The 16,840-nt window shown below is 42.4% G+C and overlaps 1 protein-coding gene across 1 annotated transcript in view; it reads right to left on the reverse strand.

Annotated features, from left to right (window-relative positions):
- Positions 1–16,840, reverse strand: part of PDK3 (pyruvate dehydrogenase kinase 3) — a 75,015-nt gene that overhangs the window by 49,840 nt on the left and 8,335 nt on the right. The window contains exon 2 of the mRNA XM_081222374.1: positions 1,484–1,625. Within this exon, the coding sequence (XP_081078500.1) occupies positions 1,484–1,625 (142 nt within the window). The remainder of the gene's footprint in view (positions 1–1,483; positions 1,626–16,840) is intronic.

The following is a 16,840-nucleotide window of genomic DNA, read 5'->3' on the forward strand; positions in this document are numbered from 1 at the left end:
TTGCCAGCAATTCACTCTGAATCCCCTGAAGTGATTTTTACATAAGTGATAGTAAATGTTTGACTGTCACTGCCACCATGACTGGGGACTTGAAAGTCAGCTAGCTTACCTAGAAAATGCCAGCACAGTAGCGAGCCCCCAGGAGTGCTTATACACTTTCTGCTGGAAAATCTCTAATCATGGTCTTGGAGCAATAAAGAAGTCTCATGCAAACAAGTATTGCTGTTCCTGAAACAAGCTATGAGTTTATGGTAGAATCCAAGTGACCTTAAGATGGGAGCCATGGTCGCCACCTCTTTGAGCTTTCTGGGGTCCCGGGTCCCCTGCGCCTGCCTCGGTGAGGGGCTGCTGCTTGTCTGGGACAAGAACGGACCACCCAATAGAGTGTTTCTCAGACGATTCATTCTCAACCCTAAGAATTTTTTATAATCAGTATTACTGAGGAATGACTGTTGAATGGCCATGTTCTTTCAGTAGCCCGGCCTCCGTTAATACTCTAAATGCCAACTAATTCATGGTTCCGCTCTCCCCATATCTGTCCACATCATTCCTGTCCCCTAAGGTGCTCTCCCTGTCCCTGTCAGTTCCACACCCCCACCGCACCAAGGGGCAGCACAGACCACAGTCGGCACCTCCCTCCCCCAGGCCCCCATGGCACCTCCTCAGTGCTGGCTTGAGAGCACTTTGTGCAACTGGCCTCCTGAACCCCTCCAGCTTTCTCCACGGGGACTTCTTCTTTGCTTGTAGAAATCAGAGGAGACGAGCAAGCGCTTCTCAAATCTATGCAAATCCCTTTCTAAAAATACACCACCTGCTCTTCCCTCCTACCACTCACCCATCCCACTCTGCCTACTGAGTGGGCAGTTCAGTCACAAATTCAACTTCCTCAATTAGACAGCACGTGCTTTAAGCATCAGAGCTACACCTGACTGAATGCTAACATACTCTGTGAAGATACTTCAGACTTTCATGGGGGAGATGAGGCACAGCAGGTTGCTCATATTTTTCACATGGGAGGTTCCCCTTTAAATGACTTAATTTGTCCTAAAATAAGTACTGTCTTCTAAAAACTTCTTTAAAAGGAAAAGAGAAAAAACACGGCAGAGACTGGATCAAAGCAGCAACATCCCCCCATCCAAAGAATTGCAGATCTGCTCACATGGGACACTGCATTGCTATTCTTTTATATTTTTTTTCTGTACTTTCCCATTTTCTTCAATGAAAAATCACATTTATAACCAGAAAAAAATTTGAAAAGTCGAGAAAGTGTCTAGTACGGTTGAAAAGTATTTTCCTTAGGACAATTATACACTGTCAGTTAAAATTTTAAAAAACCCAACTTTTAATTACCTGGGAAACCCAGCTATCCTGAATGACTCATTCCCACAGAAGCAGTACGTGTACTTGTAAGGGAGAATGGTCCCAATGCCAAATGTTCAGAGCATTCTGGGTAGACCCATCTGAAGCCACACTATTTACTTACCAACTCTGAACCAATCCCACCGAAGGGCGGTTAAGCAAGTTATCTGGCAGAAGATTAACTTCTCTCATCGTGTTAGCCAGGCGCACAGGAAGCTCCTTTCGTAGGAACATATATGAAGTTTTCTCACACGCATTATCTCTCCCTATTAAGAGATGAAAAATGTTCCATGATTTTATAATCTAACAGATGGAATAATAAAATGTTCTCATGGTAGCCCAGTGACTGGTCGGGAAGAGAAAATTAAGTAATATTGCAGTCTCTAGTTAAACCTTTATCCTCTGAAATAGCAAGTTTAAGAAAATAATTTAATTAGAATGGAAAAAGAACATTTATTCCAAGAGGCAACCTTGAAAGCAGTGTTTTTCCCTCAGCACAAATACATCCCTAGTGTTACCAGTGGCGGTATAAAAGTAACCTGGGACAGAATCTGAATTTGTTTTCAAATGAACGCTGTGGGAAAACTGCCAAGTACAAGAGTAGGAGAACATGTAAATCCACTCCTGTTCACAGGGGTTTCCAGAAGGCAACAGACCCATTCATTCCACAACCATTCACCTACTGCGGGCCGACTGCTTCCTAAGCTTTTCTTCGAATGTGTTTCTTCAGTGACCAGGAAGCAGCCACAGACCCCAGCTCTGACCGAGACACAGGACTCGGGAGGTGCCCGAGAAGCCAGCTCACAGGTGCCCTCAGAAATGGAGTGATGGACTACAGCATGTCCAAGAGGACGGAGATACAGTGTTGACTAGGAAGACAGAGCTCAGGGAGGGAGTCTTCTGTTGATTGCCTTGCGCTGGCTGTGCACACAATGTACACAACTAGGGCACAGTGAGAGAAAAGGTACCAGGCCACCTGAAAGAGGAACCCGAGCCCTTTCGCCGCTGCCACGTGACCAGAGCAGTTCCATGACTGGTCTTGCCCCCAAACTCCAACCTTGCTGTATGTAAACCCAGTGATAGTTGGGGGATAGAGGATGTGATAGAAAAGACATGAGCTTTGGGGACAAAAATGTGCTTCAGCCTCAACTTCTCCATTTACCCTTGGTAAGCTTCTTAACTTCTGAGGCTCAGCTGCCTTCATCTGTAAAATGGGGATGAAACGTCAGTTTTGGTAAAGAGTACATGTGACAACATGTATGGAGCCTGACACAGATCAAGTGTTCGGCGAACGTTAGTTCTTCTTCTGTCCTCTGTGATACTGATGGGTCTGTCCCAACTCTCTCACATTCGGATAGGGCTGCCTGATGCCCCATACTCCCTGGAGGCCGCTGGGACCTAGGCAACCTCGGGGCCAAGCCCAGAGAGAGGGAAGCAGGGCTTATCGAGCGATCTTCTCCTCCAAACTCTCCTCTTTCTTCCAAATGTGATGAAGGCAGCAATAGAGATTCAGAAGTAAATCCATTCTAACACTTCCAGCCAAATTCTTTCCTGTCCTCACGGAATAAGACTGGAAATAAAAGAACCCACTGTTTTGGGGGTTTTTTGGCCAAACCGTGCTGCATGTGGGATCATAGTTTCCTGACCAGGGATTGAACACGCGCCCCCCCTGCACTGGAAGCGCGGAGTCTTAACCACTGGGCCACCAGGGAAGTCCCATAGAATCCACTTTTGAGAGTCATCTGCAGAACCTGCAGAACCTCTTCCCTCCACTGCCCCCTGCCCCCCTTGTCCATTTCCAAAAAAGTCAGAATAAAAGATTAAATTCTTAACCCATCCCTCATTTACCTCATTCTAAGTGAGTAGTATGTTGAAGGCCTCCAGTAAATATTTAATCAATAACTCTGCCTTTGCCTTTTCTCCTAAGGGAAATACTCCAAAAAAGGAAGAGGAGGGTAACATCTCAGCAATCACCTTCCAACACTTACTCCATACACATTCATTTGGCCTTAGATGATTAACACTTAAGATGATTCAGGCTGCTTTGCTTTAGATTTTATATACATATATATATATATATATATAATTCCTAAAATGTTCTGTATATAATTTTTATGGATGAATCATTTTAAGTGCACTAAAACTGCTGATATTTCAAAACTCAGAATGAACCTCATTATAAAATGAAGGACCTATTATCTAAGTTAAAATGTGCATGTACGGTTGCACATACCAGGAGAGATACCTTGTATCCTGGTTAAATAGAAAGGACATTTTTTTTAAAAAAGCACAAAAAAAAAATGATGGCGGAGAAGGAAGTTAGGGAACGGGGAAGAAACGAGAACCCTGTGGTGTTGAACTGGAACTGGAAATAGCAGTATGACCTTAGGATTCTGAAAAATTATCTGAGTTTTTAGGGGTACTGAAAGTTGACATGCTTAAACTTCCACATCCAGAGCACATGAGGAGCAGCACATCAGCAGCATGGTGGGGGGCGTGGGGCTGGGGGTGGGAGTAGGGTGAAGAGGGAGGGTCGGGGAAATAGACAGTGGTCTGGCAGGTGCCAGGTGGTGAGAGGCAGTCAGGTGCACGTCTCTTCTGGAAATCCACAGGGCTAGACGGCTTTCAGAATTGAAAGGTTTTCAGTTTTAAAAAGAGTACGTGCGGGCCTCCCTGGTGGCGCAGTGGTTGAGAGTCCGCCTGCCGATGCAGGGGATACGGGTTCGTGCCCCGGTCTGGGAGGATCCCATATGCCGCGGAGCGGCTGGGCCTGTGAGCCGTGGCCGCTGGGCCTGCGCGTCCGGAGCCTGTGCTCCGCAACGGGAGAGGCCACAACAGTGAGAGGCCCGCATACCACAAAAAGAAAAAAAAAAAAAAAAAAAAAAAAAAAAAAAAAAAAAAAAAAGAGTACGTGCATCCATTGCGTGAAACAGTCTACTCTACAGACACAGTGCAGCTACAGCGCAATCTGTGAACGTCGACACTGAGCAGGGGAAGACCACGGCCCCCAAATCACCGCAGGCCAGGTTTTGCCACGGACTTAGTTTGGGCAGCAAAGGTATAAAAAAAGAACTTCAATTTTTTGAGCTTTTTGGACTTCGGAATTCAGATAAAAAGACTGCAGTCTGGCAGAACAGTAATGCCGAGATCAGATGCCAGAGTTAGACTTGGCTTTGAATCCTGTCCTGAGCATCCACTGGCTTTGTGAACACCGGCAAATGTCATTACACGTCAAAGCCTCGGTGTAGCCACCTATAAAATAAGAACAGGACCGATTTCACAGAGGTTGCAGCAAGGGTTAAAAAGCAGTTAACAGTTAACATGAACAGGTTCTTAAAACTGAGAAGAGGGGGCGCATTAAATCGCAATCACTAATGATGCCGGCTTGTATAAAGCAGAGCAGCCCAAGGCCATGGGGTGCCAGATCAAACAGTCCGATGCTCACTAAGCCCTGAGAGCGTGACTGCATTCTGGTTCAGCGCGGTCGCCTGTGCTCATTTGATGATTCTACATAATTAAAAAAGGATTAAAGTATGTTCCATGTCCCTACCATCCAATTTTATTTATTTTAAAATAAAGGCCTTGGTGCTTCCATTGGTCAACTCTGCACTAACTGGAAGACTCAACTAACTACTAGGCGTGGCCTGAAATAACCAAAATTTCAGGCAGCATTTATTCTAGGCTTCTTGGATTATCAGCCTTTCATAAACTAGTGTTGAAAGAAACTTTGTCTCTATACCCCCGCCCCCCCCACCCCCGCCCCCAGTGGCACTGATTAGACTGCCTCACCTATGGGAGTGTCTCAATGATTTACTGGAAGAATAGAGAATACTTTCAGAAGTTTGCATCTTTAAAAAAAAAAAGAGTGCCTGCAAAATCTCAGGTTTTGCCTCCTACATTGTAATTTAGCTTTAGAGACGAATTCTTTGTACTCAGATACCTTAATTATACATCAGCTTAAACAGGGGGATAAGTCTTTTTTAGTTAATTAGTAAGCCTAAAAATAAATATGAAATGCCTGATTTTTTTTAACCTTCCTGTGGTTTTCCTCATGTAAGTTGAAAGTATTTTATCTTATGTATTAATGTTAAATATTCAGTTTAAATCAAAGGGTTCCAACAATCCTGTTTTTAGTTAACTTACCAAAAAGAAACTTTTGGTTTTAACTGAATGTCCTCTCAAAAGGGTTCTGTTTTACTAAGGCTTCTGGCATATTGAGTATTTTCCAGTTATTCTTCCCAGTCATTTGACTTCATTTTTTCCCCGCTTACTTGGCTTCTCTACATTCCTTAGTTTTGATTTTCTATTTTTATTCTGCATTTCTCCATATACTTCATCTTATTCAAATTTACCGATTAAAATTTTCCCTAGTATCAGTTCAGAAAAAGATGAAGAAGCAGTGTGTGAGAGGCATGGAAAATTCTGATTTCGTGAACGCAAATAAGTCATTGGCTTAAATACACTCGTGTTATTTCTTCAGTTTTTCTTCCTCTTTTGATGACCCTTTAATTCTCTTCGGTTTTCTGTTTGTTTTTCGTACTTCGCCCTTTCATTGAGAAGTCGGAGACAATTACTACATTTGCAAAAGGTATGACTGGCTTTGTCTAGAAAGGTTCTAAATGGCTTTCCAGTTCACCAAGACACAGGATAAATAGACACAGAAACACAAATGACTTTTTTTTTTAATTGGGGTATAGTTGTTTTACAATGTTTTGTTAGTTTCAGTAGATTCACAGCGAAGTCAATCAGCCATATGTATACATATATCCCCTCTTTTTTGGATTTCCTTCCCATTTAGGTCACCACAGAGCACTAAGTAGACACAAATGAGTTTTGGGTTTTCTTTTTTCCCATAAATGACTTCTGATTTCATACGGGGAGCCCTCTCAGTGATGGTCACTGATAAGAAAGGAGCATTTGACCAGCCTTCTGAGAGCAAGAGTTCCGACTTTATTCTTTATACCTGGTTTCCACAGTGGCATGTATTTCTGGTGAATCTCTAATCCTCTTTTCGACTAATTTACAGGAAGCAGAAAAAACAATTATTTCTTCGGTTAATGAAATGACCTGATAATGTATCTTATAATTAAAGCAGAGAGCTGAGCACACGCCTCCCAAAAATGTAGTCTCCTGTCTGGATTACTTGAAGGCTATCTTTATCCACATCTTTCAGCTTTAAGGCTTGGTGGGGGATGTTTTAGGAGTGTAAGCAAGGGAATCAGGGAGTGGAAAAGGAGGGCAAAAAATGGAAAAATTACCAGCAAGGCACTAAAACCCAACAGAATGATCAACTCATTCTCATAATGCTGCTTTTTCTAATCACTGTCAAGTAAACGTTTGAGTTTACAATGTATTTTTACCACTAACCATGTAAAAATGGGTAAAATATAACTGAGAAAATAATATTTCAGGGGCAGCTCTTTGATTTTGCTTCAGTTGTATTTATAAGATTTCAATCTTTTGACAACATTGAATTTTAGCATAAGTAATTTATTCTCAAACTTACCAGGGCTATAAACAATAATTAACTGAATAGTCTTTCAGAAGACACAACCTTAAGTGTGAATGGAGAGCTACCAAATGATTGTGAATACCCTTCAAAAGAATCCCCCCTCTTTCTTTAGCTTCATTTATACTTTGAAAATGTTTGTTTTACTCCATGTCCAGAAATACTATTTCACTGCCTGGGAAGTTTAACAGTTTTCCTTTGTTTGGGAAAACTTATTTCTGAATTTAAAGAGATCAAAATAGGTAGCGGGTTTGGAGTCTACCAAACTTGAGGCTGCATCCACTCTAGGCCGGGCCATTTGGGTTAGTATTACTAACAGCAAGCCAGAAACTTCAGAGCCAAAGAGCCAAAGATCAGGTAGGTATTTCACACACACCTCATTCCCTATCAAACTCAATGCCCCAACAACATGCAGCTATTACACTATTTCTTTCAGCCCAATGTCTATTTATTATGTTCATAGATGCTGTGGGTCAGGAATTGAGCTAAGACTCAGGAGGGAAGGCTGGTCTGGGAAAACTTAAACGTTGGAAGAGTGACTGGACGGTGGGGGCTGGAACTATCTGAAGGCTTCCAGCTCACATATCTGACCCTTGGGCCGATTGCTTACTGACTGAGATTGCCTACTGAAGCATCGTCAGGTGGCCTCTCCATGGGCTTCCTCACAGCATGGCGGCCTTGGGCTGGTTGGATTCCTGTATGGCTTCAGTAAACAAGGCAGAGGCTGCATGGCCTTTTATGACCCAGCCACAGAAGTCACACAGCTAGTCCCCTTCTGCCATACTCAACTGTTCTAAGCAACCGTAGCCTGCCCAGACTCCAGGGGGAAGGGATTAGACCCCCTGCGTTGGTGGAGGGCTGGCAAGGGCACATCACAGAAAAGCCTTGTCGGGGCCATCTTTGGAAAACGCCATCTGCCCCAAGATGTTCATAAGGAGGTGTACAAGATGATTTATTTCTCACATTATACTTTAAAGCACTCTTCTACTACCTGAATTTGTTTTCTCTGGAGTCACTTTGGGGCCATTTATTTATGTTAGTTTCTCTTGCTGTAGGCTTCCCTCAGATGGCAGGTGATCCTTGCTTGTTCAGTGAGGCAGCCTAAGGACTAAGTGAGTACCCAAAACACCTGATTACACAGGGCTGTGGGGTGGGGTCCTAACACCACACCAGCTTCCCTTATTCTCCTTAAACAGTTCTTTCAGTGTCTTTGGAGAAGAACCCCCTCCTTGCCCTTCACTTGGCCTAGGGGTAACTGCCTGCCTATTAATGTTCTGATGATCAGGATGGAGGGCAAGTCTGTTTGCAGACTTCGGGTTCACTCTCCAGTTTTCACCCAGCCAGTCCTACCTGTCACTCCTGCCCTCTATCCCTGGTGCTGCATTACTGAGGTAGAAGCCCCTCCTGGGGCCACAGTGCCTCCTGAGTATGTTCTAGACCCCAACTATCCAATATAGGAGCCATGAGCCATTAGAGGAAATGTGAATATTCAATTATATTATAATATCAATGATAAATTCACTGTGATAACTGTATCATGGCTATTAGGAAAGTACTCTCATGCTTAGGATATATATGTAAGTATGCAGAGGTAGTCATTACATCTGCAACTTACTCTCAAGATGGTTCAGCCAAAAAGGTGTATATAGAGAGGGAGGGAAGGAGATACAGATAGGGATGGATGGAAGGGGGAAGAAGCAAATAGAGCAAAGTAACTGGTGAATCTAGGTGCTAAACATGGGTGTTTACTGTTCTTATCATTTTTCCTGAGGTCTGAAAATTTTCCAAATAAAAGGTTTGGGAGAGACACTGTAAACAATCTAAGTATCCAACAATAAGGGAATAGTCAAATAAATTACAATATTGCATATTTACATAGGGAAATATGCAGTAATTTGAAAGCTTTTAAAACTCAACAACAACCAAAAAACCAAACAACCCTATCCAAAAATGAGCAGAAGACCGAAATAGATATTTCTCCAAAGGCATACAGATGGCCAATAGGCACATGAAAAGATGCTTAACATCACTAATTATTAAAGAAATGCAAATCAAAACTACAATGAGGTATCACCTCACACCAGTAAGAATGGCCATCATTAAAAAGTCTACAAATGACAAATGCTGGAGAGGAGGTGGAGAAGAGGGAACCCTTGTACACTGTTGATGGGAATGTAAGTTGGTGCAGCCACTATGGAAAACAGCATGGAGGTTCCTCTGAAAGCTAAAAACAGAATTACCATATGATCCAGCAATCCCACTCCTTGGCATATATCTGGACGAAACTATAATTCAAAAAGATACATGTACCCCTATGTTCATAGCAGCACTATTCACAACAGCCAAGACGTGGAATCAACCTAAATATCCATAGACAGATGAATGGGTAAAGAAGATGTGGTATATATATACAATGGAATACTACTCAGCCATAAAAAGAACGAAATAATGCCATGTGCAGCAACATGGATGGACCTAGAGATTATCATACTGAATGAAGTCAGACAGACAAATACCATATGGTATCACTTATATGTGGAATCTAAAATATGACAAATGGGGACTTCCCTGGTGGCACAGTGGTTAAGAATCCGCCTACCAATGCAGGGGACACGGGTTTGAGCCCTGGTCTGGGAAGATCCCACATGCTGTGGAGCAACTAAGCCCCTGCGTCACAACTACTGAGCCTGTGCTCTAGAGCCCGTGAGCCACAGCTATTGAGCCCGCGTGCCCCAACTACTGAAGCCCACGTGCCTAGAGTCCATGCTCCACAACACGAGAAGCCACCACAATGAGAAGCCCGTGCACCACTACAAAGAGTAGCCCCCGCTCGCCGCAACTAGAGAAAGCCCATGCACAGCAACAAAGACCCAACACGGCCAAAAATAAATAAATAAGTAAATAATTTTTTTAAAATATGACGAATGAACCTATCTACAAAATGGAAACAGACTCAAGGACATAGAGAACAGACTGGTGGTTACCAAGGGGAAGGGGGTTGGGGGAGGGCTGGAGTGGGGGGTTGAGGTGAGCACATGTGAGCTTTTATACATGGAATGCATAAACAACAAGGGCCTACCGTACAGCACAGAGAACTATATTCAGTATCCTATGATAGGGACTTCCCTGGTGGCCCAGTGGTAAAGCATCTGCCTTCCAATGCAGGGGACACGGGTTCAATCCCTGGTCAGAGACCTAAGATCCCACATGCCGCGGGGAAACTAAGCCCGTGCGCAACTACTGAGCTTGTGCACCTCAACAGAGAGCCTGCATGCCGCAAACTACAGAGCCCACGTGCTCTGGAGCCTGCGTGCCACAACTAGAGAGGGAAAACCCGCATGCCACACCTAGAGAGAAGCCCGCGTACCGCAACAAAGACCTAAAGCAGCCAAAAAAATAATAAAAGAAAATAAATAAAAGTAAATATTAAAAAAAGTCCTACGATAAACCGTAATGGAAAAGAATATTTTAAAAAAGAATGTATGTATGTGTAACTGAATCACTTTGCTGTACAACAGAAATTAACACATTGTAAATCAACTATACTTCAATTTTTTTTTTTTTTTTTTTTTTTTTTTTTCTTTTTGCGGTATGCGGGCCTCTCACTGTTGTGGCCTCTCCCGTTGCGGAGCACAGGCTCCGGATGCGCAGGCCCATCGGCCATGGCTCACGGGCCCAGCCGCTCCGCGGCATATGGGATCCTCCCAGACCGGGGCACGAACCCGTATCCCCTGCATCGGCAGGCGGACTCTCAACCACTGCGCCACCAGGGAGGCCCTCAATTTTTAAAAAATGAGTTTTTAAAGAAAAAAGCAGTCTTCTGAAAAAGGTCTTCCTATAACTAGAGCCGTTCTATTATTTTAAAGAAAAACATCCTACTAGAGCCATTCTATTCTAAAAACAAAGAAACAAACAAAAATCTCATACAGAACGTGCTACTATATGCAGATCTTCCTAATGGGGGCTGAAGCCCATGCTACTCGTCATGTAATGGTTTTTGATGCTCTTGTAAGAAAAGAGGGTACAGGGTGATCATGACAGGGTTCTTAATTAAGGTAAGTGAGGGTTACTGGATCCTTCCCTGAAGGAGATCTGTGTCTGTGCTGAGGGAACATGAGCGACAGCCACTAGTACCTTGATCCTCTCTCAAGAGAGATCCTATTTGTTGACTCTTTTGAAATATATGTATCCATGAACAGATTAGTGAGAAACCTGCCCCTGTGTGTGCCAGATAAGGCCAAACCAAGTTGTGAGTAGATTTCACCATGGGCCCACAATTTGTGCCCTTGGCTTGGGCAACCCCTCTGTCATCACCCCCAGTCACTGAGGTCTATGTCCCATGGATCCCAAGATTCCTCAAAAAACTGAACAGTCCATCAGCACAATACCTGGCACATTGTAGGTGTTTAATATTTCCTGATTAGAACTGAAAATTAAAATACCTAGTAAGTTTCACTATAAATTTACAATAGCAAATAAAATTCAGGGGTTCAAGATAATATTTGCTGGCCAATGGTAAATTCCTCTAATAGATCACTTCATTCTGTATATCTGGTTAGGGGTATTCCAATCTTTATAGTTAGGGGAAGAAGAGCCAAAAGGTAGACAGGAAGGTGATGATATAAAGTGACGGTAACTGTCAATATTGTGTGTCAGGCCAGAGTGTGGAGAGAAAAGGCAAGGATGTGTTGACAACTGACATCACAAACAGAGCTCTGACCAGCTAAAGCATATGAGTAGCACTCATAGCCAAAGCCACCACACACATCCACATCACCCTAATTCCAGAAGGGAGTTTAGGATCTAGTCTTAACGGTGGATTACAGAACGTCTTGTTGTCATGGAAGCAGGAACAGTTAAGTAAACGCCACACTGTACTCACCGTTGAGGTTAATTGAAGCAAAGCCTTAAGTTAACCATTACAGTGAATGAAGAAGATCCAGAGCCAGTCACGCTCAAAAGCACAAATGAGCTGAAAGTGCTATGTTTCTTGGAAAATGATCAGTTTATACAGCTGGGACCTTCAGCCAACAAACTTTAAGATAATTAACATTCAAGGTTAAGAGCTCCCTGTGCAGTTTTCATTCTTAGCAGGAAGCTGACTTTGTCCAGGTTAATGCTGTGTCACTAACTTCCCATAACAAAAGCATAGCCAACATCTACTGAGCACCTACCAGGTGCCACGCGCTGTGCTGCATGTTCTCAAGTTCATGGGTGCAACAGGCCTATGAGCCGATGCTATCATTTCCATTTTGTAGATGAGGACATTGAAGTGTAGTGGGATTAAGTGATTTGCCCAAGCTCGCGCTGGTGGTAGGCACCAGAAACCAAGCCTTGAGTACAAGTCCACATAGACCCGTTATCATATTTCCAGAGAGAGACAATAGGCTAACAAGACAATAAACTAACAAGTGGGGGTCCTCAGAATAAAAATTGTTTCTAGTGTAAGTAAATGAAGGAGGTAGCAATCTGATAGCTCCGAAATGGTAAGATTGGACAAACATTAGACTGTGCAATTTCCAGATCGTCTAAAAGAACACATTTAGACAAGACCCCAAGCATTACTAATAGAGACTCTGTTTGCTAGAAAGAATTGCACTGTGGCAAATGGTATATTATGGGGTAAGAAATGGTACGTTAAGTTGAAAGAAAAAAAGTATACGTTTAAAAGCTCAACCGACCTGCATTTTAACTGTGGTTTTGCTCCTAACTTTGCTTAGGCAAGATACTTAAATCATCTAAGCTTCAGCGTCTTCATCCAAAAAATGGAAACATCTATTTCACCTGGATGCTGTGAGAATTACAGCTACATCTAACTACTATTGTGGCTGGTGGAGAGCGGTACACAAATTTAAGTTCCCTTCACCTCCTAGAAAGAATAATTTCTGGCTCACTTTGGAAGAGGCAGCCAAGATGTTAGGTCAACAACTAGCTGATGCTTTGGGCACTCTCTTCATTACTCGGGACTTCTACTTTCTCATGTGTAAAACTGGGGAGGTTGGACAGATGATCACTAAGCTCAGGCTCCCACTGAATCAATCTATGAGGATAAGATTTTGGTCTGTACACTTTACAGTTATTTATCCTACACCAACCTTGCCTAATGTACATTCTGGGACAACTCTGGAGAGAGCATTGCTAGGAGTGAGTAGCCAATGAGAGGAGCTAGAAATCAAGAAAAAGAGCACACACATTATAGTTGTTTTCTACCGAAAAACTAAGAAAGAAACAAAGAAAGCCTCCAAGGATGCTCTGGATAAAGGACAATTGGGTTGACACTTCACACATACCCAGAAACCACCTCTATTACACGAATCTCCAAGGGAGAGGTAGAGAAAGCATGCCAAAAACTCATGGGATGCATACATTTTGGATAGACTATATATATTGACATATTTGTCTCAACTTCTCATTTATCTATAAGCCCCTCAAAGGCAGAAACTAAGCCTCGACAATTCCCCAGTGCTTCTGTTTCCACCCCATTCCGAATCCAGAAAGTTCAACAAATGCTGATGGACTCCTAGGAATTCCCTGGCGGTCCAGTGGTTAGGACTCAGTGCTTTCACTGCTGAGGGCCCGGGTTCAATCCCAGGTTGGGGAACGAAGATCCCTCAAGCTGCACAGCGCAGCCAAAAAAAAAAATGCTGATGGACGCCTAAACTCCCTAAGTGTTAACCTTCAGCATCTCACAGACTTTATCCCCTGAAGTGGTTCACAGCTCTTGGGCAAAATTTTTACCAGATCTAACACAGTTCTTAACTCTGGAAGCACATTATAGTCAGCTGGGTAAGTCGTCAAAAATACCAGCACCAGGACCCTACCTTCAGAAATTGATGTAATTGGCTTCTACAGGGTGAGGGTGGGGTAACAGGTGGCACTAACTTTAGAAGCTCCCCAGATGATTCTCACAAGCACCCAGGACTGAGATCCAATGACTAGCATCTAATCACAGGAAATTCAACAAGGGAATAAACCAAAGAACTCCTCAGGCTCAGACAGTGGCTATTAAGCATCCCCAACTTTTTCACTGACCCATCTATTTTTAGTCTCTATTTTCATGTTTGAGTTGTGTTTCAGCCTCCTAGGAAACTGACCACACTTGAGCACATTACATGACCAATAGAGGAATGTTAATATAGCAATGACACTTTGCTTTCTATTTCACCTCAGAAGAGGAGAAATTAACAAAATTTATACAAAGTGCACAGTCAAGTATTGAGGAATATCTGCTACCAAGCTTAAGGAAACACTGTACTCTTCTAGAACAGATCCAAGGAAAGGTTCAGGTAAACCCTTAGTATGCTCCGGTCAATGAAGATGTAATAATTTGTCGGGAAAAGATATGTATGTTACACGTTTGAAAGGGCCCTACTGTCTTCCGGCCAACAACACATGGGAATACTTAACTTCATGCTTTGAGAAAATGTTAAGAGATACGTAGCAATTTATTCCCAACAGTGAAACTATTATATACCGACTTCCATGCCCTAGTAAGAAAGAAAGAAACACTCGTACAACTCAAATGGTTGAGTGGAATCAGAGGTCAAGTCTAAGACTGAAAATAAAATCACAACTGCTTGGGTGATGCTTAGGGAAATAATCTACCGAGTTAGAATCCCAAATATTCAATCACAGGGAATGTAAATATCGACCTGTGTAATATATAATACATAGTTTGCTGTAATTTTTGTGCCATTCATTATAGCAGAAAGAATAATCTCAGCCAAGATGAGACAATGACTAGGAAACGAGTTCTCGAGGGATATGAAGGGCAATCAAACCCAGCTCTGCCACAAATATGGCGAAACGGGCTACCTGAAGATGCTTCCAGGCTAGTTTCAATGAACGCCAGGTACCCCATCCACAGTTCCCTTAGCACATTTTCTATAAGTTTAGCTAATTTACCAAGAAGAATAAGTGGGCAAGAACAGCGAGAATTTCTAAAAATCTAAAGTAATAAATAAGGAGCTGCCACCACCAAATTTTAACAAAAATTACAAGGCAAAAGTTATCATATGATATTTAGTTGAAATCAGAAAAGTTGTCCTTTTGGAGAGAATCCACAACTATAAACTATTCTGTGAACTTTGTGATAAAACAGCAACAAGACAGAAAGATGTGAGGTCTTAATAGTTGTTGCTATGCAAATGGACAGCAGAACAGAGTAAAAGTGAGTTGACTGCAAGCGTCCCAACAGAGATGGCAACAAATTCCAGAGGGATTTAGTGGTAATTTACATACTGCTCTAGGTGATAAATCTGACCATGATAAAAGCATTGTAAATGACTGGGTATATTAAAACTCAGACTGTGCGCTAAATAAAAAGGAAACCAATAATCAGTGTCAACATATGTAAATATATGGGCAAAAGATGTAACGCTATCACCAAAAAATGGATGGAAGAATTAGAGGTGATATTCTTTCCGAACGCCTTTAGTTGTATACTTTGATACTTACTTTACCAAAGAAGGGAGCACAAGAGGAAACAATAGATATACAGCACAATAGCTTACTATGCCAAGTAGACACAGGGAGTGCATGCAAATGATTAAAACTCCCGAGTCCAGTTACTAAATGGTCAAGGGCACTTCACACACAACAAAATGCACAAAATAAACCCACAAGGGGAAAAAATAAAACTTTTAGCTTCTATGTTACCTATTATACAATTGAAGTCATAAAACCTCATTTTGGCAGGGCTGTGGAGAAACCGGTAAACTTAAACTTTGGTGACAGCCCTAGAGATTAAAACTATAAAATCCCTCCAAGCCTTTCACATGGTAATTCCACACGGGGGCACATACCCTATAGGTAAGCCACCGATCACCTGGAAAAGTCTTAGCTACCCCAAAAGTCACACTCCAGATAGCCAAGTTTTACTGTTACTAGCATGCGGGACAAACAGAGCTTTATCATTTAAATGCCAATTAACAGCAATCACTGCACACTTCTTTAACAAGGAGCCAAACTGTCTTAGACTAGAGGCCCAAACTTTCTGTAAGGGGCCAGATGGTAAACATTTTGGCGTTGTGGGCCAAATCGTCCCTGTGGCAACTACTCAACCCTGCTGTTGCAGAGGTACAGAAGCCACATATGCTATGTAATCAATGGGCATGGCTGTGGTCCAATAAAACTTTATTTACAAAAATAGGTGCTGCCAAAAGCCAGAGCATATGCAACACAAAGACTGAACGCTAATAGAAACTATCAACTTTGGGTGATAATGATGGATCAGTGTTGGTTCATCAGCTGTAACAAACGTCCCACACTGGTGTACGGGAGTTCCCTGTACTTTCTGCCCGTATTTGCTGTGAACCTAAAACTACTCTTAAAAATACAGTCTGTTAATTGTAACACAAAAACAGGTGGCTGGCCCTCGGGCTATAGTTCGATAACCCGTCTTAGACTATGGCATTCAAAAAAAAAAAAGGATTTGCCCAACTCTGGAATCAGATAATCATGGAAGTAAAATAATAGAATGCACGTAAAACGAAAAGGAAAAGTGGTGATATTTTCTGATTCCATCCAGTAATAAGACCATGGTTTCCCAAATCTTTTCAACAATCTGATCAACTTCCCGAAGTTTAATGGGACGAAACCACTCAGTCATCAATAGGTCAGGACGTGTGGCCACGTCTCCCCTTCAGAAGCATACAAAACTGCCAAGAGAACGAACAAAGCTGGAACTACACCTTAAACGCTCAGAGCCTGATAAACCAGGTTATGTTGAAATCCAGTCATATCAGATCTTCAGGGCCCAAAAGGCCAATTTTTCTTTAAATTTAAATATTGATCAAGGTGCATTAAGCCACGTTAGATATCTTTACCCTAAATGAAATTGTACTCTTCCCCTTTAATTCTGAATCATTAGCTTCTGTCTCTAAACAGATTAGTCTAATTCTTGGCAACTCCTCACAGTAGAAGAACATCACCTCTTACAGAAAAGGTGTGTCATGTACATATATGTAAAGG

The sequence above is a fragment of the Mesoplodon bidens genome, assembly GCF_964165515.1.
Source record: "Mesoplodon bidens genome assembly, chromosome: X".
Classification (NCBI taxonomy): Eukaryota; Metazoa; Chordata; class Mammalia; order Artiodactyla; family Ziphiidae; genus Mesoplodon; species Mesoplodon bidens.